This window comes from Geotrypetes seraphini, chromosome 3, assembly GCF_902459505.1.
Source record: "Geotrypetes seraphini chromosome 3, aGeoSer1.1, whole genome shotgun sequence".
Taxonomy (NCBI): Eukaryota; Metazoa; Chordata; class Amphibia; order Gymnophiona; family Dermophiidae; genus Geotrypetes; species Geotrypetes seraphini.
Window position 1 is genome coordinate 69275302 of NC_047086.1, and position 27184 is coordinate 69302485.

Consider the following 27184-nt stretch of genomic DNA (forward strand, 5'->3'; position numbering starts at 1 on the left):
CACAACCTCCGGCAGTGCGTTCCATGTGTCCACCACCCTCTGAGTGAAAAAGAACTTCCTAGCATTGGTTCTAAACCTGTCCCCTTTCAGCTTCTCCGAGTGCCCCCTTGTACTTGTGGTCCCCATTAGTCTGAAGAATCTATCTCTGTCAACCTTCTCGATACCTCTCATGATCTTGAAAGTCACTATCATGTCTCCTCTGAGTCTCCGCTTTTCCAGGGAGAATAGCCCCAGCCTTTCTAACCTGTCTGCATATGAAAGGTTTTCCATGCTTTTTATCATTTTTGTCGCTCTTCTCTGGACCCTCTCAAGCATCGCCATGTCCTTCTTGAGGTACGGCGACCAATACTGGACCTGCTTTTCAATCCAGAGGGTCGGTGCGAGAGGTTCAAATCTTGCGCATATTGGACGTACGGAGAGTTTTACTCCACTTTTGGAAAAATCTAGTATTAGCCTTTCTGATCATTTCTTTGTCTTGATGGCCCAGTCTCACCATGGTAGGCCAACCTCTAAGGTTTCTATCGCTATTGGATCCATATGGCCCTTTTGCCATCTTATATCGCTCATGGCGAGCAACCACCATTTTCTCTCAAGGCCCACTTGACAAGAAGTGTTGCTGCCTTGTGAGTGGAAGCTCGAGCAATTCCTCCAGGCGACATTTGCAGGGCGGGTACTTGGTCTTCACTTCAAACCTTTACCAGATTTTACCAAACAGACGTGGCAACTCATTCTGACGCTGTTTTTAGGACCTCAATGTTGAGGGCAGGCTCTTCTGTCCCTCCCTAGATGATGCGATTGTTGTGGTATGTCATCTTGCGTATAGAATCAAGAAGAGATTTACCACAATGGAAGATTAGGTTCTTACCTTTTGATAATCTTCTTTCTGGTAGTCCCTGGAAGATTCTATATGACCCACCCTCTCAGTATAGACTCGGGTGTTTTTTTTCTGAATTGCCTGCCTTTTTATTTTCTGCCTCGGTCTTTTCTCATTACTGGCCGAAGTATCTTCCAGCCAGTAGACAGGCCCTGTGGGAGAATTTACTCTTAATGTGAGTACCATTGTTACTGATGGCAGATTTCCGGTGGGTGCTTGTTACACACATCAGGTTAATTCTACATTGTTCCTAACTGTTCTCTGTGTTGCCTGTTTATTAATCATGTTCTTATTTCTTGAAGAGTAGAACAGACCAGACCTTAATTGTGTTTTTGGGGAGGTTTCCCGGTACCCCGTATTTTGTTGTTGCCTTGTTCCAGTGTGGTGGCTTGGCTTTTTGGCATAACTGCAGGGGGCTCTGTCTCTCAGTAGTAAGAGGAGCACTTGGTGAGAAGTGTGTGGATTTCTGCAAGTCCCAGATCATGGGAATGGATTGGACACCTTACGTATAGAATCTTCCAGGGACTACCAGAAAGAAGATTATCAAAGGTAAGAACCTAATTTTCCATTGCCAATAAACATCTCAAGATCACCATTGTGATCACATGTAGAGAAACATTGCTCTGTTTCAGGGCGATGGCATTAAGGGAGTGTGTGGCACAATGGTTAGAACTACAGCTTCAGCACACTGAGGTTGTGGGTTCAAATCCCATGTTGCTGCTCCTTGTGACCTTGGGCAAGTCACTTAATCCTCCATTGCCCCAGGTACATTAGGTAGAGTGGGAGCCCACCAGGACAGATAGGGAAATATGTTTGAGTCCCTGAAGGCTATAAGTGGTATATAAATACTTAAATAAAATAAAGGTTTAAAGTAGGTATTATTTTGGAATTCTCGTAAATTTTATGTTCAACAGTTGACTTTTACTTAGGATCTAGGTAGGTACTTGGGACCTGGGTTGGCCACTGTTGGAGACAGGATACTGGGCTTGATGGACCTTCGGTCTGTCCCAGTTTGGTAATTCCTATTTTCTTATGCTACCTCTGCCCCAAAGCACTTCTCTCTTTCTAGATGCATAACATTGACCATTTTTGAAATAAAACAACTGAAGTTATACCTAGTCCTGCTGAAGTGGGTTTTTTTTTTTTAATCCTTACACAGCTAGTGCCACTACCAACTATATAAATGTTTTTGAATATTGGCCACCTCATTTTTTGTGGTGTGTTGTGCTGTAGGGAGACTTGTCAGCTGGTGTCAACTATCAGGAAGCTCCTTTGTGTGACAGGAGAAGCAAAGGGAGAGTGGACTATATGTTTGCAGCTCCCTAGGAGGACAGATGTACCATGGAATCATTTTGTATTCAGAGGGGGGAGAGTAGTATTCTAAAAGCTAAGGAAGCAGAGGAACAACTGGAGATTGCCTCTGAAGATGTGTGTTGTATTTGAATTGCAGGCTTCTTTCACAGAGACCTGAAACCTGAAAACCTCCTTTGCATGGGCCCAGAGCTTGTGAAAATAGCAGACTTTGGTCTGGCACGAGAAACTAGATCTCGACCACCTTATACAGATTATGTGTCTACAAGATGGTAAGTTGTGACCTGCCTATATAGAAATATATAGTTTGTCTGAAATCCATGGAACTGAGAGTAATAGTCCTGCTGTTAAATGTGGGTAAATTGCAGGCATGGTGAAAAACAGAAATTCAACCATGATCTTTTTTCCTCTGCCTTGCAAATGATGATGCAGCTTGCTTGTTAGTTTTAGCATCTTCTCTTGGGTCAGACTGAGTTCTGTTTCCCACAAGTGAGTGAGCAGTTAGTAGAAAATGACATTCATTACTGTAAAGCGGCAGCCGTAGGAGGCACGTAGGAGGCACTGCCCGCGGCTTTGAGCGCACACTGCAGCAAGATGGAGGAGGAGCTGGTAAGAATGTAAACACCCGGGAGCGGCAGAGGAAAACGCCCTTGAACGGGGCCGCTTGAAATTCGTCATGTGGGCCGTGGGTTGGACACCCCTGGTATAGAGGATGGGACTTGATATATCACTTTTTCTGTGTGGTTTACACAATCAAAGTGGTTTATATATTTTAGACAGGTACTTATTTTTTCCGTAGACAAACAGGGGAAATGTAGGCACACTTGCTGGTGAAGTTCTGTGACTGAGCCTGCGTGCCAGTGCTCTCCCCTAGGTATAGTAATTTGTTTGGGGTTTTTTTTGTTTTTTTTTTCACTACTGAGCATTTGTGGGCACCTTGCCTCCTGAGCTCCACCCCCTAGCTTTTCAGTTTTTTCTTTGACCTATCATATGATACAATTTTATTTGGAACAATGATGAGAAAAAAAAGTCAAATTTCACCAGAAAATAATAAACTTTTATTAATTATGACAGGGGTTGCCATTCAACATATAACTAATAATTGGAAAAATTACAACAACCTAAACTACACATTTTGGTGGAATACAATATGCCATGTTTTTAAAATGGAAAGAACAATAGCAGTACAAAAGGGGACATATAATAAATTTATAAAAATATGGGGGCCATTGACAAAATACTGCAATGATTAAATAATAGAATACTTTTTCTTCTTTTCTTCTTTTAGAGATTTTCTTTTTTTATGACACACATATAGGGGGGATAAGGAAAACAATTTATATATAATATATTATAATATATGATACAAAATGTAACAAATGATTAAAAAATAATAGAAGGGTGGGGGGAGGGAAATTTATCCAGAATATATTGTAGTAGATATAAATATGATATTGAATAATTATCAATTGTATTCCAATATGTTGTATACTTTTATAAAATTTGAAAATATTATATTAAGGCAATAAAAGGGTGGGGGGAGGGTGAAGGGGAAAATCAAATTCAGACATACATTGTGTTAGATATAAAAGTGATACCATGCATATATCAAATGTATTTTATTATTATGTACACTTTTTGTAAAATTTGAAAATAAAAATATAATGGAAAAAAAAAAAGTTTTTTCTTTGACCGGTGCCTTGCAGGTCTCAGCTCTACCCTCTCCTTGCCTCTTCAGTCAGAAATTTAAAAAAAAACAAACAACAAATTTAATATTTAATTCTTATTGCTATTTTTTTTTTAAAGACTACCATTATTCTTTTCTCTACTTAAAAAAATAATAAACAAAGCAAATGAAGAGAACAAGCTTTTATTTTGTTTTTTGTCAAATCGGCAAACTTTTCACAACTGAGCAGTTGCTAGGACCATGAAGACTTCTTTTTCATGGATAGGAACTCCTCTTCAATGGCGCTCTGCACCAGGAAATCCCTGACACCATATTCCTCACCACTCGCTCTTTCCCCTCAGGGCCCAAATCAGATACCACCAGGGGAACGAAGTTGCTGTCGGAGAAAAAGAAAACAGCATCCGCAGCCAGTGGAGAAAAAAGAAGCAACCGGCTCCGGAGGCTTGCAGAACACCTCCCTCACCGGTTTACATGAAGCCAGTGTGAGGCCAGCAGAAACAGCCCACATCTGCTGCTGCTGCTTCTTCAAAGAATAACACAGGGAGGCCTCCTGTGGGCACTGTCACTGCCTCGCAGTCCTCATCTGAACCCACACAGGATTCTGAAGGTAAATTTTCCACTTCTTCTCACACAAAAACGGGAACTAAACAGCCACCATCTCCATTCCTGCACAACAGTGGTATGATATACCGGAGTCTGCTCCTCTGGACACTGACCCTCTTTCCCAAGTGAAGACATCACTGCAGCAAGATCAAACAGAAGAATATTGTTATCCCAAATTTCTACAAAAGGTTTCTGCTCTGCTAAGTCTTTTTTTTTAATTATTGAATTTTAAATACAACAATGTATAACAATAAAACAGTTTAGCTGCTCTGCTAATAATAAAAAAGTTTAACCACTCTGTCATGCCGGCTAATAAAAAGGATTTTCAAGCAATCCATCAGTCTTGTCAAACACCTTTCAAAGGTTTCATTGCACTTCCAGTGCATCAGGTATTACAGGATTTACAGCTTACTAACTGGCAAAAGCCCCAATCTGTTTCCACAGCTTCCAGGCAGCTAGAACTAAATTACAGGGTTGAAAAAGTGTTAGGACATGATTTACCACAGCTACCGCATTATTCCATAGTATCAAAGTCCGCTATTTATAAATCGAAATCCTCAAAGTCACAATACAACTCGCCACCTGGGAAATATCATCAATTCCTTGATTCCATCGGATGCAAGGTCTATCAGGGCTCCGTGCTCACATCAAAAATCATGGCCCATCAATTACAAATTGCAAATTACAAATTTTCAGCATTCCATTTTATAACAATTGGATACTGCTTCTCCGGAGGAAATTCCAAATTTCCATATGGCATTACAGGATTCTACTTTCCATTTAATAAAAACTATGATGCTTATGACATGAGTTCTCGAATTGCTGCAGTCGCCATTGCGGCTTGTCACACAGTCTGGCTCAAAGCCTCAGACCTTCGGGTAGACCTTCATGACAGGTTAGCAGATCTGTATCTGGGAGATAGTCTTTTTGTCGAAAAGGTGAAATCTACTATTTCGCAGCTCACAAAGGACTCTACAGCCATGTGTGAGCTCTTCGCATACCCTTCAGATCAGTCCCAACCTTATTGCAGATCTTCCACTGCTTTGTCTTATTAAAGATCATATCATCAACAATTTTTTCAACAATACTATTCTCAGAGGCGCTTTACTTCTTATGCCAGGGCTGCTCCTTTGAGATCCCAATCCTCCTCATTTGCTCAGAAACAGTGTCCACGAGACTGCAAACAACCGCCAGCTACTTGACTCCCTCCGCTCAAACCAGCTCCTACCTGTGGGGGGCTGCTAACCCATTTTTTCTCAGCATGGCAGAAGATCACAACAGACAATTGGGTTCTCACGATCATTTCGCAAGGATACTCCCTCAATTTCCTTCAGCTCCATCCTCACTCTTATCTTCCCCCACCATTATCACATTGAACAAAAGAACATAAGAATTGCCGCTGCTGGGTCAGACCCGGGGTCCATTGTGCCCAGCAGTCCGCACACGCGACGGCCCTCTGGTCAAAGACCAGCGCCCTAACTGAGATTAGCCCTACCTGCCTACGTTCTGGTTGAGCAGGAACTTATCTAACTTTGTCTTGAATCCCTGGAGGGTGTTTTCCCCTATGAAAGACTCCGGCAGAGTGTTCCAGTTTTCTACCGCTCTCTGGGTGAAGAAGAACTTCCTTGTGTTTGTACGGAATCCATCCCCTTTCTTTTTTTTAAAAAAAATCTTTATTCATTTTTACCTCTTACAACAAGTGTATCAATAAATTGACAATTGAAATTAAATGCATCACTTGAATTTCTGTCATATTTAACAATAATACATAAAATTTAACCCCTTCCCTCCCAACCCTACCCTAAAATATGCAATCAATATATCCTATGAAATATTATTTTTTACTGATCCAAACATTTAATAAAATTCAGAATTCCCCCCGCCCATCGCTTTATTTGTATTATACTTATAATGGAAGAATGGTATCTATTCATTACAATAATTTGTCAATGGCCCCCATATCTCTTTAAATTTTTTATAATTCCCTTTTTGTATGGCTATTGCTCTCTCCATCTTATAGATGTGACACAATGAGTTCCACCAAAAACTGTAATTAAGCCTGCTCCATTGTTACTTTACTCCAAAAGATTTAAAAACTTTCAAGTAATTTTTAAGCAACTTATTAACCTTAAGCAGTCTGTCGGCACGGAGCTCACCCGCTACCCAACCGTCTTCATGCGCGACCAAGCCATGCCCCCCCAAATCTATCCCCTTTCGATTTTAGAGGGTGCCCTCTCGTTCTCCCTACCTTGGAGAGGGTGAACAACCTGACCTTATCGACTAAATCTATTCCCTTCAGTACCTTGAATGTTTCGATCATATCCCCTCTCAATCTCCTCTGTTCGAGGGAGAAGAGGCCTAGTTTCTCTAATCTTTTGCTGTACGGCAACTCCTCCAGTCCACTTGACAGAAGAGATTTCCTTGTTGCTTCAAAACAATACTGTCGACGAGGTCCCCAGCAACATTACCAGGGATTCTAGTCCAGATTTTTCCTCATTCCCAAGAAGACAAAGGGTCTCTGACTTATACTCGATCTCCTTCCCCTAAACATTTACCTCAAAAAAGAAAAATTCAGTATGATTTCACTACCAGCAATACTCCCACTTCTCAGACAAAACGATTGGTTAGCTGCCTTGGATCTCAAAGATGCATACACTCATCCCTATTCATCCTTCCCACTGGAAATTTCTAAGATTTATGTTCCTCAACAAACATTACCAGTACAAAGTTCTACCTTTCGGCCTATCATCAGCACTATGTGTTCACAAAGTGTTTGGCAGTGGAAGCAGCTGAGCTCAGGAGAAAACATCACATGGTATTTCCTTACCTGGATGACTGGCTCCTAGTAGCACACTCCAGGGAGCATCTTACCATTGAAACTACAGTGTACTTTCTATAGGTGGTGGGTTTCATAATCAATTTCGACAAATCGAAACTCAAACCAGTTTGTTCTCTCATGTATATTGGGCACAGCTTGACACAGTCTCTGCAAGGGCCTATCTTCCAGAGGATCATCATTGAACAATAATTACCTTAGCAAACCAGATGGGGCAGTCTTCCGCTCTCCCAGCAAGCAGAGTTTTGCACTTCTTAGGTCACATGGCTGCATCCCTTGCTCTAGTACCACATACCAGACAGACTATGCAATGGCATCTCAAGCTCAATTGGACTTGACAAACTCAATCACTGGCAACCTTAATTCTTCTACCACCCAAAGTCAAAGCTTCCCTTTCTTGGTGGATTCACTCTCTGTCCCTCAAACAAGGATTCCCATTTCAGTCTATAGCTCCTCTATTCACCATTACCACAGATGTCTCAAACAAATGTTGGGGAGTGCATCTCAATCGCCTCCAGACTCAAGGTCAGTGGTCAGAAAGAGAACTCCACTTTCACATAAATCTTCTGGAACTTCAAGCAATTTATTATGCACTTTGAGCATTCAGCCCTTGGATTCACAACACATGGCTGTTTATTCAAACCAGATAGCTTTGCTCTTATCTGAACAAGCAAGGGGGCCCAGGGTCCTTACCCCTTTGCAGAGAAGTCTACAGTCTATGGACTTTTGCTCTCTCTCTTTCTCCACAGACATACAAGCGGTTTACATTCCAGGGAAGATTAACATCATTGCAGACTCATTCAGTCGCTAACTCGATCCTCACTCTCTTCAGTCCTGGGTCAATCTCCCTCTTTTTTTCCCTCTCCATCCCTGCACACCATTTCTTCCTCTCTATCCTCCACCCCCATGTGCAACATGTCTCCTCTCTCACTGTCCACCATCTCTCTCTCTCTCTCTCATTCTTTCTCTTGTGGCAAAGGGATTAGGGAAAGAGAGAGGCATCCAGGGTGCATCTCTTCCACCCCTTCTACTGCCTTATCCAACATTTCTCTCTCTCATCCCCCTTACCCTGTGCAGCATCTTTCACCCTGCTCACCAGCCCCATGCCCAACATTTCTCCTCCTATCATCCCTCTTTAGCACCATGCTGCAGCTCTCCCTCCATTCTCTCTACCACCATGGCCAACATTCCTCCCTCTTGCATCCCTTTCCATCTCTACACCACATCCAACATTTCTCCCTCTCATTTCTCTCTTCCCTGTGCATTTCTACCTCACTCCTCTCCCACCAACATGTCCAATAATTATTTCTCCCTCCCTATGCCTAACAATGTTATCTTTTCCCCATGCGCAACATCTCTTTCCCTCTCATAAAGACACCCATGCCCAACAATTCTCCCTTTCTATTTCCTTCCCTACCTCAGCATCTCTTTCCCTCCCTTCATCCTTCCTTCCTATGTCCCAGGTTCATGCCCTCCTTCCCTCCTTTAACCCAATTTCACATCCCCTCCTTCCCTTCTGTATCCTAAAATGCTCCCTTCCTCCATTCTGTGTCCCAAGTTCATACCTCCCCACCTCCTGCCGTGTCTCCTGGCAGCCTCCTCCTCATCCCTTCCAGGCATCGCAGGTGTTTCTTCACAAAGCCGCAGGCAGCGGTTCCAACACGCTGCCCACAGCTGACCCAGAAGCCTTCCCTCTGATATATTCAGCCGCTAGCACTTCCTCATCGGCTCTGAAGGATTTTTCAACTATTTATATCATTTATCCCAAATAATAACATTGATCTTTTAGTTTTGAATCTCTCAAAATATTCAAACTTGCACTTATCTTAGCGGTATGCTGAAATATATTCGTTGATGTTAATCCGCAATCTAGTTAGACTCGCTGCTAGTTAGACAAGTCTAAGAGAGTGGTTCATGTGTAATATATAAAATATAGACCTGAAAAAAATGTACTATTGACAACCAGTTTAATTGATACATCCATCATTAGCATTAGCTTTTAACATTCAACTTTCTTCCATTTTTCTGCTTTCTTTTCAAAATCTATCTACTTTTTCAAGTCTTGCCTTCCCTTCCCATCTATCCATGTGTACCATCTCCTCCCTCTTTCTTCTTCCCTATTCCCATCTATTCATAGGAAGCATTTCTTCTTATCTCTTCCCTGCCGCACCTATTACTGTGCACCATCCCTCTCCCATGGTCAGACATGTCTTCCCCCTTCCCCCCTCATAGGGTCTGGCATCTTTCTCCTTTCCTTCCCATAGCCTGGAATCTCTCTCCTCTTCCCATGGTCTGGCATTTGTCTTCTTCCCTCCCTTTTCCTGTGGTCTAACATCTCTCTCCTTCTCTCCTCTCCTTTCTGTGATCTGGCATCTTTCTCCTCTCCTTGATGTTTGACATCTCTTCTCTCTCCTTCCCTTCCTTGATCTGGCATCTCTCTCTTTCCCATTCCAGTGGTCTGACATCTTTCTCGTCTCTCCTTCTATCACCCTTCTCCAGAATCTGACATATCTTCCTTCTTTGACTCATCTCTCCTGCCTCCCAGTGTAACATTTCTCCCTCCCTCCTCTCCACCACTATCATGTCCAACAATTCTCCCTCTTTCTGCTTTTCTCCATGTATACCATCTCTCTTTCCCTCCACACACCTATGTTCAAGAATTTTTCTTTTCTTTTCCCTCACCCATCGGCAGCATCTCTTTTCCTCCCTTCCTAACCCCCAGCTCGTGTAGCCTCTGTCCCGCCATCGGCCTGCCCCAAAAGTATTCTTTCTGCAGGACTTCCTCTTCCTTTGTAGGCAGGACGTTGCAGAAAGAACACTTCTGGGGCAGAATGATGGTGAGAGGCTGGCTTTGCGTCGGCTGCCCAAAGATTTTAAATTTTAGCAGTGGGGAGGTGGGGGGAGTTGGGACTCAATGAGGTTCCTGGAGAGTGTAATGTTAGGCACACAGTCACCGTGGGCTGCATAAAATGGCTAAGCGGGCCAGATTCGGCCCGTGGACTTTGTGTTTGACACACGTGTTCTAGACTCCCGCCCTGTCCTTCCTGCACCTGTTTACTGTCTGTTTATGCTTCTCCAACTTGATTTTTGAATGTTACTCAGCCCTTTGGCTGGGAAGACTCTGTATATATGTCACAGTTTTATGCAGGGGTCATTTCTGAGCTCCTTTGATGCATTTGTTACCTGTTTCCAGTTGTTATTTTTATGTTTGTTCTTGAGCAGAACAATTTTTTATGGTCTTCATTGCCATGGATGTCTCTCACTCTCTACTTCACATTTGTAAAGTAGCTTTCGGTGCTTGGGTACTAACTGTAGGTGGAGCTAGAGAGCACACTGAAGTAGAGCGGAGTCACAGAGAAAGCATCCGGATTGGATTTGTTCTGCATATAGCACACAGCCACATGTCTAGAATGTCTCCCCTATCTACTGGAAAATAGCTTACCACAGTAAGTACATAATTTCTTGTCATAAACAAAATCCCTAATGTTGGGGCTGGAGGCTAATCCTCTTGGTGACTGATGGTAGAAACGCTGTTTGAATTTTCCATCCATTTCCAAGAATAGAAGTTGGCGGGACTGCTACAGTGGGAATTACATATCTTTTGTTCAGAATTACTTATAGACTGCTAGAGGAATTCTGAGTTCGAGGAAATGAAATGTACTGCCCACCATTTCTTTTCTTCTTTGCATAGGGCCTTGGCTTTCCTTTCAAAGAATTTTAAATTTTGTTTGTGCTTTTAATGTTACTATATTTATTTAATATTTTATGTATGGTTGTAATCTGCCTATTTTTTAGGCGGACTGTAAGTCTCTCAAATAAATTAATAAATAAATCTGCTTCTGCTACTTAGGTGGTGTTCAGACTGCTCTGCAAATATAAAACAGATTTTCTCTCTCATTTTTAGGTACAGGGCTCCTGAGGTTCTTCTGAGGTCCACAAACTATAGCTCCCCTATTGATACCTGGGCTGTTGGTTGTATCATGGCAGAGGTTTACACCCTGAGGCCTCTCTTCCCTGGCTCCAGCGAAATTGATACAATATTTAAAATTTGCCAGGTTTTGGGAACACCAAAGAAGGTGACTGAAATTAGTCTCTTATTTGACAAACAGTTCAACAGTTCAGAGAATTCTCCTCTGAGGGGCTAGTCTGACACTTGCAAACTTTGTATTGCGAGGCAAGAGACATGAGCATGAGCTTCCCTAATGGGGATAGGGGGAAGGAGTGATTCCTCATATTGGGAAGGAGAGGTGTGAGTTGAAGGAGGTATAAATGCTGCTGTGACTGATGCCAAATGATTGTCTAAATCAGTGTCTTGCAAACTTATTTCCAGCGGCGGCACACTAAACAAGTGGCCGTGGCTCAAGGGCACCCAGAAGTGCGTGATCATCGACGTAATGATGTCACTCACAACCATGATGTTGTCATATCAATATCTACACATGCATGAAGGCCTTGCAGATGGGGCCTTGTGTGGGCAGTAGGGGGGGCGGGAGGGTCAACAGGAGAGGAGTAGAGGTGCCGGGGAGGAGGAGAGGTACCAGTGCCAACTGACTATTTACAGGACGTGCCTCTCTCACATCCTGTAGGCAGGCAGCCAGCGACTCTCCTCCTCGCCGGTGTCTTTCAGCACACAGTTTGCGATTTACTGGTCTAAACGATAGTATTGGATATTGCTGTAGTACCTGTCCTTTCTGCTAGTGTAGTATAGAAAAGAATTAATTTTGATATATGTGGAGACAGGTATAAAGAACCTTCCTTGAAAATAGATATATAATAAAGAAAAAGAAATGAAAATTAAATTGTAGATAAAGCAGGAAGGTAGGTGTTTTTTTGCCAATGATTAAATTAGGAGCACTGTGAGTGATCACATACATATACTTGATGGTGCTTTTGTTCTGGATCTGAGGCTCTTTTCCACCTTCCGGCCTGCTGACCTTCCAAGCAGCAAGACTGGACGCAGGTCAGACTATTAAGAACAGTACCAAACTACAGACTCTTCTGAAAGGAAATAAAAACCATGTTATTTAAGAAATATTTCAAGCTGTGTTAACCCAATGACCACCCTGTACTAGGTTGAAAATGTAATTCTCTGGAAATGACCAGATATTTCTTAATCCACCCAGAATTGAAAGGTTAAGGCAGAATATAAGTAAAAAAATGTAATATAATATGCTTTGTTGTACTAGTGGGTCATCATTCAGCTGTGTTTCACAGTTTTGTTTATCATCCAAAAAGCTAAGCTGTTACTGTGAAGTTTATCTCACTAGTTAGAGTCCTATTGGTGAGGGCATTAATTTATTTTTATATTTTTCAGAATGACTGGCCTGAAGGCTACCAACTTGCAGGTTCTATGTCCTTCCGTTGGCCTCAGTGTGTACCAAATAACCTCAAATCCTTAATACCAAATGCAGGCAGTGAGGCAATCCAGCTCCTGCGGGATCTGCTCCAGTGGGACCCCAGAAAGCGCCCAACAGCTGTCCAGGTATGGGCTTACTGTAATTTTTTGTTCATTTTTGTTTACTGTTCCTATAGTTCAGGTTCTGCAGGCTTCTCATGCTCCTGGCTTGGACTGCTGCTTGGCTCCTGTTTTGCATTGTCTAATTCAGTTGAGCCTGGGGGCTAGGCCATCTGCCTAAATCAAGTTATATCTGGTAGTGCTGGAGATATAACATGGCACCTCAGTATTCTCTATCACACATCACAGTTCAGTGCTCTTTAGCTCAACCTGCTGGTGGATGGACAACCAATGCAGCTAGATTCTTCTGCTATGACTAAGGGAACGAAAATTAGCAAGTAAGATATAATTTTTCCTTAATTTACAAATTTGTCTAACAGTGTAAGCAATTCACAAACATACTCATAAAAAAACTGCAGGATGAAGGTGTGCTTAAATGCCTGATGCATCTTTCTTGTACAGCCTCTGATTGTTTTGACACATGCAAAAGCATGCTGAGTCTGTCCTAGAAACTACTGTATGTAGCTAGCTGGAGGCATGGCATTGATGCCAGTATCAAAGGGCATCAACTCTGTGCCAGCCACCATGATGATATTAAGTATTTGGGGGGAGAATGTTCCATCAACATTTTGTTTAACATTGAAAACTAGTTAAAGGATGTCCTCAGGGAAGTCTTGCCTACTAACCAGGTACGTACTCAAGTCCTTCCACCTTCCCGCCCCTGTATTGTTCTGTTATGGAAACTGAAGATTCCTGGGTCAGCAAATTTTTCTGAGGAGACATCAACTGGTTTCCCCTCTAGAGCAGTAGTTCCCAAACCTGTCCTGAGGGCCCCTTCAACCAGAGAGTTGTATGCCCTGCTTATTCCCCTCAGGCATTATGGATATTTTGAAAACCCAACTGGTTGGAATCCACCAGTAGTTTCTGAACTACAGCTCTAAAGGACTTACTTTCATGGATTTTGTTAAAGAAATGGTAGTGATCATTCAAATTCAGCTAGAGATGAAGCAATAGCTCTGGGCAGAGGTGTTAGACATGTGTTTTATTGCTGCAGTTATTATTCAAAAATATCTTCAAAGATAGGAATGTGGTAAAACACTTCCTCCAACCCTATTCAGTGGCGTAGCGAGGGCGAGAGGCGCCTGGGGCAGTGGCACCCCTCCCGTGCCCCCCTTCTTTGCCACCCCCCACCTCCTGCTGCGTGAGCACCGCTTCCCTTCCTTTGTCCCTCTGTAACATTCCTGGCACGAGCAGCAACCCCCCAAGCTGCTGTCGTGCCAGCATCAGCTCTTCTCTGATGTCACTTCCTAGGCATGGGTCCAGGAAGTAGCACCAAAGGAAGAGCCGATGCTGGTGCAAAGCAGGTTGAGGGTTGCTACTTGTGTCAGGAATGTTAGAAGTATGGGGGAAGGGAAGCGGTGCGCATGTGTGCAGTGGGACGTGGCGACAGAGAGGAGGATAGGTGCCTGGGGCAGACTTCCCCCCTCCCCTTACTATGCCACTGCCCCTATGCATTCTGCTAACAAGTGCTCTATGTACAAAGACCAAGAGGCTTCCCAATTTGAAAATACTACTAGACTAATCGGTGGTGGTCAGAATCTGCTCTCAATAAGGCCAGGAAGACAAGAACTTGTTCTTTATTATTCGTTTCAGAGGGACTGTTGCACACAGGACTGACGGGAGAAAGGTATATAAGAACACTGTTCTTCCTGCATAGTGACCTGTCAGCCATTATTGGCCAATACATGTGATCTGTTTTGTTCAACATAGATATCTGAGTCTCTCTATGAAGCAATGAGACAAGCTTTATTTGCTGGCAAATGGGTAAGATGTGCAGAAAACATCTGGCCAGGTTGACATACAATGTTTTGATTTTGACATTGGAAGCTTCTGCAAAGGGTATGCTACCCACAAACATTCGTGTCTTAGAACAGTGCTTATCACCCTTTCTTTGGCTGTGACCCCATTATTGCAACTATAGAAAGCAGCCAACCTCCAGTAGCCTTCTTATATATGCTGCTGCTCCTGGCCCTCCTACAGTGTTGCGCATCTCTCATGTTCCATGGAGTCCACTTAGGCCTAATTATAGCATAGGCGTGTTGCAAAAGAAGCATATAATATGCATAAAATAAAATTATTTTGGAAATACCCCCAAAACTTTGAAAATAAACTTTTCTTACATATCGATGAAGTTACAGGGAAATACTTTTCAAACCAATAGAAGGAAATTTTTTTTCACTCCGAGAATAGTTAAGCTCTGGAACGCATTGCCAGAGGTTGTGGTAAGAGCGAATAGCATAGCTGGTTTTAAGAAAGGTTTGGACAAGTTCCTGGAGGAAAAGTCCATAGTCTGTTATTGAGAAAGACGGGGGAAGCCACTGCTTGCCGTAAATCGGTAGCATGGAATATTGCTACACCTTGGGTTTTGGCCAGGTACTGGTGACCTGGATTGGCCATCATAGGAACGGGCTACTGGGCTTGATGGACCATTGGTCTGACCCAGTAAGGCTATTCTTATGTTCTTATGGTGGTAGATTCTTACTCTTTATACCATCAATTATGGTGCTAACTTTGATTTATTTGTACTTGACATTCTGTGTAAAACAGCAATGTTTCCTTTTCTCATGTTAAAATTGCTGTTCTGCTTTCTTTTCTGCTTTTAACAAGCATGCAGAGCATAGCTGATGGAATTATTTCCAATCCCTCTGCATATGCCTGTTTACTAGTACTATTAATTAATTGTTTCTATAGCACTCCCAGATGTATACAGCGCTGTACAAAGTCACAAAGAAGACAGTCCCTGCTTGAAGGAGCTTATAATCTATAACAGACAAGGTAGTCAAACAGGATGGGAATAGTTAATCTGCTGGATAGGTTGGTGGGGAGTGGGGAGTAAGGTTATGGATTGAAGGTTATGTCAAAAAGGTGGGTTTTCAGTCTGCTTATGTATGTTGGGGCAATTGTAGAAGATACATGCTGCATCTTGTCAGGTAGAAACCGACGTTTCAGTTACTATCTGTGGCTTTCTTCAGGGTACACTGTGAGTCAGCAGTTTGACTTTGTAAATAGTGGGTTCACTGATCTGATTGGGAAAAGGGCAGTCCACCAATTTAAATTTTGGTGGGAAAGTCAGTTGGTCAGAAATTTGATTTTTGTTGTGAAAGTCAGTTGGTATCTTTATCCATAGAATGGCAAAGTCTCTGGTAGGTTTAGAGATGTTCTCCCCATGGAGCTGGGTTACATGTTCTCTCAGGGTTTCCGTAACTAGCATTGTGCTTCTAGCAGGTTTCCGGATCTCACTGTATCTTGCCAGGTAAAAACCGACGTTTCAGCTACCATGCTCTGTGCTCATATTCTAATGTTCTTATTCTTGTATTCGATGTTGTTTGAGGTGCTGATATCCTATTTGTTATGTTTCAATGGTACTTCCTGCTGTTTGTATACAGTGCTTCTGCTTCAATAAAAATATTCAACCAAAAAAGAGTGTTAAACTTGATCATTTTCAACTCTTGTTACTACTTAAGCAGCTTATAACAATGTCTTTCCATGTATCTAGTTTCTTACTTTAACAATGAAGTAACATTCAGCTAGCTCCCAAATAGAAAATTCTGTATTTATATGAGGGTAATTAAATCAATGGCTTTAATAGAAGTAACTGTGAGCAATTGAACATATTACTTTTCCACATAGGCTCTATGTAAGACAACACATTTGTTGTATCCTTCAACTAGCTTCTGCATTCCTGCAAAGTAGTTTTTCGGCTGCTCCCAAAACCAGATGAGCACTGTTTCCTTCATCGTCGGAGGTGAATCTGTTACGTCTCAGCATCTCCTTCAGTAGACCGAAGATGTGATAACACAGGCCAACAAGAAAAAAAATGTTTTTCTTGGTGTCTTGGCGTTTTTTTTTTTTTACCTGTTCTGAGGTTATTTGGGGCACTGATTCAGAAAATTGCATTGGATAGACTACATCAGCTCTAGTTTCTTAATTATGGTTGAATTTATTAATTTTTTTACCGCTATTTAAAAGATCTCTTCTACAGAATTGGGATGTCATAAGATTGGCCTCCGAGGGAATATATGGTGGTTGGAGGACAGAATGAACCTTTGGTAGCATGAGAGAGAATCATACTGTCACCATTACATGTAAAGCTATGCCTAATGAAGCTAGGCCTGTAAAGGCTTTGAATAAAGACGGTTTGTGCATTGAATACATAGCACTTATGTTATCTGGACTTACCATAGAAAAAACTGAAGGCAAGAATTTTCGATGGTCCATAGATCAGACAATTTATAAATGACCCACAGTTCATAGCATCAGTGAATGAAATTGAATCGTATGCCTGGTCTTCATTTGTTCTTGATGTGAAAAACTTTCTTAGCAACAAGAAGGCAGACAAATATACACAAATAGTAGAGAATATGCAAAACGAAAACATGATGTCCCTAAACATCCACAAATCAAAAGTGATGCTACTGTGTTTTCCCAAAAATAAGACACTGTCTTATATTAATTTGGGGCACAAAAAAGGTATTAGGTCTTATTTTGGGGATGTCTATTTTTTTCATGTACAATGATCATCTCTCCCTTCCTCTCCTCCACCCCAATTCTTCCTATTTCCTTTTTCTCCCCCACATGTGCAGCATCTTTACTCCCTTCTCACCCATCCCCTTGTGCAGTATCTTTCTATCCCTCCCTTCCATTCCTTGTGCAGCAGAACCCTTGCAGCTTCTATCCCTCCCTCCCATCCCTTGTGCAGCAGAACCCCTGCAGCTTCTATCCCTCCCTTCCTCCCATCCCCCCTTGAAGCATGTTTCTATCCCCTCCGCCGACCCATCTTTCCCTCCCATCCAAACCACGAGTCTAAATGTACCTTGTAACAAACTGGCAGCGTCGGCAGCAATGTAGATAGGCTCCTTCGTGGCCTGGGCTGTTCCTCTGCCGCATTGCTGCTGATGTCATCAGTGATGCGGCAGAGGAACGGACCAGGCCACGAAGGAGCCTGTCTATATTGCTGCTGACGCTTCCGGTTTGTTAGAAGGTACATTTAGTCTCGCAGTTCGGATGGGAGGGAGAGATAGATCGGGGGGGTGGGAGAGCACTGCTGCTGCCAGTGACTAGGGCTTATTTTCGGGGGTGGGGCTTATATTAAGACCTACCCCGAAAATCATGCTAGGGTTTATTTTCGGGGTAGGTCTTATTTTGGGGGAAACACGATATTCTCTTGCAACAAGTCTGAAAGTCTCGCATCCCCTATCTGTCTGAACTCTAAAGCACTTGAGACTGTGACTGCAACAAGTCTGAAAGTCTCGCATCCCCTATCTGTCTGAACTCTAAAGCACTTGAGACTGTAACCGCTATCAGGATACTAGGTGTGACACTCGACAGCAATTTAACGTATCATCTTCAAATCAGTATGATCGTCCAAAAATGCTTCTATAGACTTCGCATGATTCATTCTATCTCCAATCTTTTTGAAATTCACTAGTCATTTGGCAACTGGATTACTGCAATGCCCTATATCAGGGCATTACCCAAAAAGAGTTCAGAAGACTTCAAATAATCCAGAACACCGCCGTCAAACTTCTCTTCAAAAAAATGTGATCATATTACCCCTCTCTTACTTAAGGCACACTGGTTACTCATATCATATCACCTGACTTTCAAAGTTCTACTTCTAACATTTAAAACTAAAATGAGACAAACCCTGGGAAAGAACCGTACATGCTGGGAGGAGAGAAGCTGATATGCACGGACGGGGAGAGGGACCTTGGGGTGATAGTGTCCAAAGATCTAAAGGCAAAAAAACAGTGTGACAAGGCAGTGGCTGCTTCCAGAAGGATGCTGGGCTGTATAAAGAGAGGCTTAGTCAGTAGAAGGAAGAAGGTGTTGATACCCCTGTACAGGTCATTGGTAAGGCCCCACTTGGAGTATTGTGTTCAGTTTTGGAGACCGTATCTGGCGAAGGACGTAAGAAGGCTTGAGGCGGTCCAGAGGAGGGTGACGAAAATGATAGGAGGCTTGCGCCTGAAGACATATGAGGAGAGATTGGAAGCCCTGAATATGTATACCCTAGAGGAAAGGAGAGACAGGCCTGTCATTGATATAGCGCAGAAATATTGCATTAAAATCCACTCTTATGCAGATGACATCCAGCTGCTCCTCCCACTAGGCGAGAACCGATCGTCCCAAATTACTAACCTCCAACATTACCTCTCTGATATGAAAACTTGGATGTCAAACAACAAACTTCAACTAAACGCCTCTAAAACAGAACTCTTATGGATCAGGAAAAAAAGCACCAAATTCACACGTCCTACCCTAGCATGGGACTCCACTCTACTAACAGCAACAGATCAGGTACGCAGCTTAGGAGTAACCTTAGATGGACACCTATCCCTATCTGCCCACATATCCCAAGTAATCTCCACCTCCTTCTACTACCTCCGCCAACTGAAAAGGATCAAACCCTACATCTCCACACCTGACCTCGCCCAACTCCTCTACGCTTATGTCCTCTCCAGAATGGATTACTGTAACTCCCTATTTAATGGACTAACCAAAAATAATCTCAAGACGCCTCCAACGTGTCCAAAATGCAGCTATCTGCCTCCTACACAACCTCAACTACCATGATCCCGTCTCCCCAGCACTCCGCGCTGAACACTGGCTCCCAATTAGCCAGCGCTGTGCTTTCAAGGCCCTAGCAGTAGTCCACAAGAGAATTTATGCCACCACCCCCTCCTACATAAAATCCAAGCTTCCCATCTACACCCCCACTCGCACCCTCCGCTCAAAATCGGAAATACGCCTATGCATTCCCCCTGGAAGGTCCTTCCTCTCAGAAACTGCCCGCAAACGATCCTACAGCCACTTCATTCCACATCTCTGGAATCAACTCCCCTCTCAACTCAGGCAACAGAACTCTTTATTGACATTCCGTAAAAGACCCTCCTCTTCAACTAAAGGTCTCCCTCAGTCTACACCCCCCCTTAAACCCCACCTCTCTCTTCTCTCCCCTGTTTAACTTCTCCCTAAATTTCAGTATAGTCCTCTCTTAGTCTGTACTCTGATAAATTGTCTGTACTCTGAGAAATTGTTTGTACTCTGAGAAATACTGCACAGTCTTGTATGTCCAAGCATTTAAACCTATTGTACATCTTATTTGTCTAATTACTTCCATTGTGTATGTTTACTTGTAGACCGTTCTGAGCTACTGGGAGGACGGGATATAAATCTAAATAAATAAATAAATAAATAAATAAAATAAATAAATAAATAAAAGGGGAGATATGATTTAGATGTTCAAATACTTGGGTATTAACGTAGAACAAAATCTTTTCCAGAGAAAGGAAAATGGTAAAACCAGAGGACATAATTTGAGGTTGAGGGGTGGTAGATTCAGGGGCAATGTTAGGAAATTCTACTTTACGGAGAGGGTAGTGGATACCTGGAATGTGCTCCCGAGAGAGGTGGTGGAGAGTAAAACTGTGACTGAGTTCAAAGAAGCGTGGGATGAACACAGAGGATTTAGAATCAGAAAATAATATTAAATATTGAACTAAGGCCAGTACTGGGCAGACTTGCATGGTCTGTGTCTGTATATGGCCGTTTGGTGGAGGATGAGCTGGGGAGGGCTTCAAAGGCTGGGAGGGTATAGATGGGCTGGAGTAAGTCTTAACAGAGATTTCGGCAGTTGGAACCCAAGCACAGTACCGGGTAAAGCTTTGGATTCTTGCCCAGAAATAGCTAAGAAGAAAAAATTTAAAAATTTAAATTGAATCAGGTTGGGCAGACTGGATGGACCATTCGGGTCTTTATCTGCCGTCATCTACTATGTTACTATGATTCATCAATAGATATCTTACTCTATATACTCCATCTTGATCCCTGCGCTCCAGTAACCAAAACTTTATTAGAAATCCCTTCAACCCGTCACATAGTTTGATTCGACTAGGAAATCAGTTTTCAGTGTCGCTGCTCCAATATTATGGAACAATATGCCATCCCATCACCACGAAGACTTCTTCCTTTTTAAATTTAAATCAAACCTAAAAACATTTCTTTTCAAGGATGCCTTCGATTGTTAACAACGCCATAAATATTACCTTCCAGGCAGGCCTATAAACCCTCCTTTCGTATCTCCCCTTAAATGTTTTTCTTTCCTATCAGAAATTACCGGCCTGGTGAGGGTAGCCATAAAAGAAAAGAAGGACTCTTTCAAAAAATGGAAACACATGAAAACAACCGAAGCATGGAAAATACATAAAGATGATCAAAAGAAATGTCACAAGGCGGTGAGGGATGCCAAAAAGGACTATGAGGAAAAAATAGCGCAAGAAGCCAAAAACTTCAAACCCTTCTTTAGATACGTGAAAGTGAAAAAACCCGCAAAAGAGGCGGTGGGACCCCTGGATGACCAGGGAAGAAAAGGGTACATCAAGGAAGATAAACAAATTGCTGACAAACTAAATTCCTTCTTTGCATCCGTCTTTACGGAGGAGGATACCGCTAAAATACCAGAAGCAGTGAAAGTGTTTAGTGGAGTAATAGAAGACAGCCTCACCACAGTTGAAGTGGAGTTGGACCAGATATACTACCAGATTGACAAACTTAAAAGTGACAAATCCCCTGGACCGGATGGAATTCACCCGAGAGTTTTAAAGGAATTGAAGGTTGAAATCGGAGAGCTATTGCAGAAACTTGCCAATCTGACAATCAGAACTGGACAGATACCAGAGGACTGGAAGATAGCGAATGTCACGCCAATTTTCAAAAAAGGATCGAGAGGGGAACCGGGCAACTACAGACCTGTGAGTCTTACGTCTGTCCCTGGAAAGATGGTTGAAGCACTGATCAAGGATAGCATAGTCCGGCACCTAGATACACCCAGTCAACATGGGTTCAGGAAAGGGAAATCATGTTTAACGAATTTACTTCAATTTTTCGAGACCGTGAACAAGCAAATTGATAGTGGAATGCCGGTGGACATAATATATTTGGACTTCCAAAAAGCATTCGACAAAGTTCCACATGAAAGGCTTCTCAGGAAACTACAAAGCCATGGAATAGAGGGAGATATACAAAGGTGGATAGGCAAATGGTTGGAAAACAGAAAGCAGAGAGTGGGCATAAATGGAAAGTTCTCAGACTGGGAGAAAGTGACTAGTGGTGTGCCCTAGGACTCAGTACTTGGGCCGATCCTATTTAATATTTATATCAATGACCTGGAAGACGGAATATCCAGTGAGATCATTAAGTTTGCAGACGACACAAAGCTATGCCGGGCAATCAGATCGCAGGAGGATAGCGAGGAACTCCAGAGCAACTTGTATCAGTTAGAGAAATGGGCAGATCAATGGCAGATGAAGTTCAACGTGGAGAAATGCAAAGTAATGCATTTAGGTAGTAAGAATAAGGAATACGAGTATAGAATGTCAGGCGCAACTCTGGGTAAGATCGAACAAGAAAAGGACCTGGGTGTACTGATAGATAGGACTCTGAAGCTGTCGGCACAATGCGCGGCAGCGGCAAAGAAAGCAAACAGAATGTTAGGCATGATAAAGAAAGGAATCACGAGTAGATCGGAGAAAGTCATAATACCGCTTTATAGAGCAATGGTCAGACCACACTTGGAATACTGTGTCCAACATTGGTCTCCCAACCTAAAGAAGGATATAAAACTGTTGGAGAGGGTGCAGAGACGAGCAACGAAGTTAATAAGAGGTATGGAGAACTTGGAATATGAGGAACGACTCAAGAAACTGGGACTGTTCTCCCTTGAGAAGAGAAGGCTGCGAGGGGACATGATCGAGACGTTCAAAATGCTGAAAGGCATCGATAAAATAGAGCAGGAAAATAAATTATTTACATTGTCCAACGCGACACGGACAAGAGGACATGGTTTGAAGCTAAGGGGGGACAAGTCCAGGACAAATGTCAGGAAGTTCTGTTTTACGCAGCGAGTGGTAGACGCCTGGAATGCTCTCCCAAAGGAGGTTATTAAAGAATCCACTGTGCTGGGATTCAAAGGCAAATTAGATGCACATCTCCTTATGAGAGGCATAGAGGGATATGGGTGACTAAAACTACATCAGGTGTATACCTGACTGGGCCTCCGCGTGTGCGGATCGCCGGACTCGATGGACCATGGGTCTGATCCGGAGATGGCAGTTCTTATGTTATGTTCTTATGTATTTCCACTCTCACCTCTCCTCAATTTCGCTTGTGTCCTGTTTTTGTGTCACCCCATTCTAGTTTATATTTTAGCCTTTTTAATTATTTACACCGCTTAGATAATATGTAAGTGGTATATCAAATTTTAATAAATTTGAAACGTGAACAGGCTTGGCTGTAATATGAGTGTTAAAATCCATTGTCTGCACAGTCACTTGGATTACTTTCCAGAGAACCTTGTTGACTTAAGTGAAGAGCAAAGTTAAAGATTTCACCAAGGCATAAAAACAATAGAAGCCAGATACCAAGGAAGATGGGATGCATGCTTGATGGCAGACTATTGTTGGAATCTTATGCGGGATTGTCCTGGCAGATCCTACTCTCGGAAGGCTTTAAACTAAGAAGGGGAAAGCTGACAGTCGACAAAGCGTCGCCGATTCGGAAGAAGGTATCCCGTGAAGATACTAAGGGGGAAAAAGGCTGTGAAGAAACAACGGGCAAATTACAGGAGTTGACTAACCCAGAAGAGGAGGTTAGAAGGTTAGAAGGGTTATAGCACAGGAGAAGAAACTAAAGATCGAAGCACAGGGAAAGGAAATGAAGATAAGAAAATACCAGGATCTAAATTGCATATACACTTCTCCCTAGTCATTCGCGGGGGATACGGGCAGAGCCAGACCGCGAATGGTGAAAAATTGCAATTATCTGGCTCTGACCCACCCCCACCTCCCTGCTGCCTTCCCGGCCTTACCTGGTGGTCTAGAGGGCTTTCGGGGCAGGAGCGATCTTCCTACGCTCCTGCCCCGTGCAGATCGCCATGAGGAAATGACTGTAGGGAGTTCCCGACGTAGTCTTGAGAGACTACGGGAACTCCCAGCAGCCATTTCCTCATGGCGATCTGCATGGGGCAGGAGCGTAGAAAGATCGCTCCTGCCCCGAAAGCCCTCTAGACCACCAGGGAAGGCAGGGAAGGAAAAAATATGGAGTTTTTAAAAGTTTAGACTGTTTTTTTTATTTTTCCCCTCCCCAGAAAAAATCGTGATTATCTGAAACCGCAAATAGAGAAACCGCGAATGGGGAGGGGGAAGTGAATACCAATGCAAGGAGCCTAAGAAACAAAATGGGGGAATTAGAAGCCATGGCCAATGCAGAGGACATAGACATCATTGCAGTCTCTGAAACATGGTGGAATGAAGAAAACAAATGGGATACAGCACTGCCAGGGTACAAGCTCTATCGCCAGGACAGGTCAGGACAGAAAGGAGGTGAAATAGCCCTATACATAAAAGAAAGCATACAATCGACAAGAGTGGACACAGCAGAGACAATCAACAATCTGGAATCGCTATGGGTTAAAATACTGGAAAGGAAAGGGCCTGAAATAAAGATGGGCCTCTACTATCGTCTACTTGGCAAACCAGAGATATCGATGAAGAAATGGAAGCCGAGATAAAGCGAGAATGCAATAGCGGTAACACGGTTATTATGGGAGACTTTAACTATCCCGGGATAGACTGGAGTCTTGGAAGCTCAAAATGCGCTAGGGAGACAGAATTCCTGGAGGCTACACAAGATTGCTTCATGGAGCAGCTTGTTAGAGAACCGACGAGAGGATATGACACTCTGGATCTAATCCTAAATGGGTTAAGGGAACCTGCAAAGGAAGTGAAAGTAGTGGGACCGTTGGGAAACAGCGATCATAATATGATCAAGTTCAAGGTTGAGGTAGGGATACCGAAAGGAAAGAGAACCATAGCGACTACTTTCAACTTCAAGAAAGGAAACTATGAAGCAATGAGGGAAATGGTAAGGAAGAAACTTAGGAACACTTCCAAGAAATGGCAGACGGTAGAACATGCCTGGTCTTTTTTCAAGGACACGGTGACCGAGGCGCAAAATCTGCATATCCCCAGATTCAGAAAGGGGTGCAAAAAGAGTCGAACAAAAGACCCGGCGTGGATAACTAAAGTAGTGAAGGAAGTGATAGGCAATAAGAAAAATTCATTCAGGAAATGGAAAAAGGACAAAACTGAGGAGAACTGGAAAGAGCACAGGAAGTATCAAAAAATGTCACCATGTGGTTCGAAGCCCCCCTGCCCCGGGCACCCGCGGCACCCCCCGACGACATCGGGGCAAGAGGGAGCCCAAGCCCTCCTGGCCAGATCGAGTCGGAGGGGTCGCCGTGGCCAGAAGGGCTTGGGCTCCCTCCTGGCCAGATCGAGTTGGGGGGAGTCACCAGGGCCAGGAGGGCTTGGGGGGGGCACGATCGCCGTGGCAAGAGGGCTTGGGCTACCTCTTGCCCCGATAATGTCGGGGGTGCCGCGGCTGCCGCGGGGCAGGAGGTCTTGGGCTCCCTCTTGCCCCGATATTGTCAGGGGGATGATGTATCGCTTCAGGAGAGATTGGCCATCTCCCCTGTCACGATGCAATCACTCCTCTACCCGAACTGCCAGAACCCACGGCAGGAGAGATTGGGCATCTCTCCTGCCGCGGGTCGCGGCAATTCGGGTACAGGGGTGATCACATCGCGGTAGGGGAGATGAGGCATCTCTCCTGCCACGATGGTTGCGGTGGGATGGTGGCTAGGTTGCCGGGCCACTGAACTGATCGCGCCAGCGGCCATCAGCTCAGCGGCCCCTTTTTTGGCACTTAGACCTGGTTTGACTTCATCTAAGTCAAAAAGGTATAAATGCCGACTAGACAACCTGCCTAAGGTTTTGGTTATACCTGCTGCACGCCTAGGTGTAGGTCCGCCCACCGCCCGCCCTTTCCCCTCCTCTAAGCACGCCTCTTTTCTCTCTGTGCGTTTAGAGGCAGGGGAAAGGCCTAAGCTAGTTTTAGATACGTCTAAAAATCAGCTTTGGTTATGGGTACTTGGACGATCAGGCTTTTTGATCATCCAAGTAGCCATTTAGGACACTTTTTAGATGTTTTTTTTTTATTATTATGAACCCCTTAGTGTCTTAATAAAACACCTAATTAGACAAATGGACCAACTTCAAACAATAGGAGAGGAAGGGAAGAACTACAATCGTAAAATAAAGGAAATTATTCTATCTTTGAAAACAAGATTAAGGCATGGCTTAACAGTTATCCCACATTTCAAATTAAACTGTTCAATAACACTAAGCAATCCCAGTAACCAATTTCTTCATATTAATAAATACCCTTAGTTGTTCTGGGGAAAAGAATACATATTTTATCCTTAGATATTTTATCATACATTTACAAGGATAGGAGAGCAAAAATGAGGCACCCAAGGAAACCACTTTAGGTCTCATGGCAAGAAATAATTTTCTTCGTTCTTGAGTTTGTCTGGTAACATCTAGAAATATCCAGACTTTTTTTTACTGCAAAATGGTACCTGAGAATTTCTAAAGAACATTTTGAAGACAGCATTAACGTCCTGTTCAAACATAAAAGAAACCAATAAGGTTGCTCTTTCAGGGATTCCGGAACTTGGAGACCTGTTGGATGGCTGGCTAGCTGTTAAGCTCCCTCCTCTGAGCATAATTTATTGGACCCCAGAGATATAATTTTTCATCTATTTTATTATAAAATCACCTATTATTGGCATCTGACAAACAGAAGATACAAGAGACTCCTGTAAAATCCACAGGGAAAACTAAAAGATTAAAAGAAGATCCATAGACTCCCAGTGGAGTTCTTTGCCTTTGGATGCCTTGGATGTAATAGAGATAATGGAAGAACTCAGAAATATAAATCTAACGTTAATTGAGATGAGAAAGGAGATGAATATCATGAATAGTAAACTGGATTTGATAAACAACAGAATGGACAAAATTGAAAATAGAATTGAAAAGGTTGAACTTGTACAAAATGAACATAAGGAAGATCATAAGATCCTAAAGGAAATGGGTAAAAAAATTATAGATCTTGAGAATAGATCAAGAAGACAGAATTTTAGGATCCTTGGATTAAAGGAAGGAGCGGAAGGAAGAAATATGATTTCCTTTTTAGAAGAGGTATTCCTGAAAATACTTCCCATTAAAATGAAAATGCCAATTGAAATAGAGCACACAGGATCCCAGGAAGAAAATCTCAAAATCAAGGAAAACCTAGACCAGTAATAGTAAGATTACTGAGATTTCAACATGTATTAGAAATTTTAAAAGTTGCTAAAGAAACAAAAAACTTGACATATAAAGATTCCAAGTTACTATTTGTTCTAGATTTTGCTAAAGAGACTGTTCAACTGAGAAAACAATTTTTACAATTAAG

General features: G+C 42.9%; 1 protein-coding gene across 12 annotated transcripts in view; it reads left to right on the forward strand.

The window, feature by feature from the left end:
* The window catches only part of CILK1 (ciliogenesis associated kinase 1), a 208325-nt gene that overhangs the window by 83027 nt on the left and 98114 nt on the right, over positions 1–27184 (forward strand). For all 12 annotated transcript variants that reach the window (XR_004538821.1, XR_004538822.1, XM_033938283.1 and 9 more), the window contains 3 exons: positions 2325–2457; positions 11216–11387; positions 12626–12793. Coding sequence is in view for 10 of the 12 variants with exons in the window: in XM_033938283.1 (XP_033794174.1) it covers positions 2325–2457; positions 11216–11387; positions 12626–12793 (473 nt within the window). In the remaining 2 variants the exon portion in view is untranslated. The remainder of the gene's footprint in view (positions 1–2324; positions 2458–11215; positions 11388–12625; positions 12794–27184) is intronic.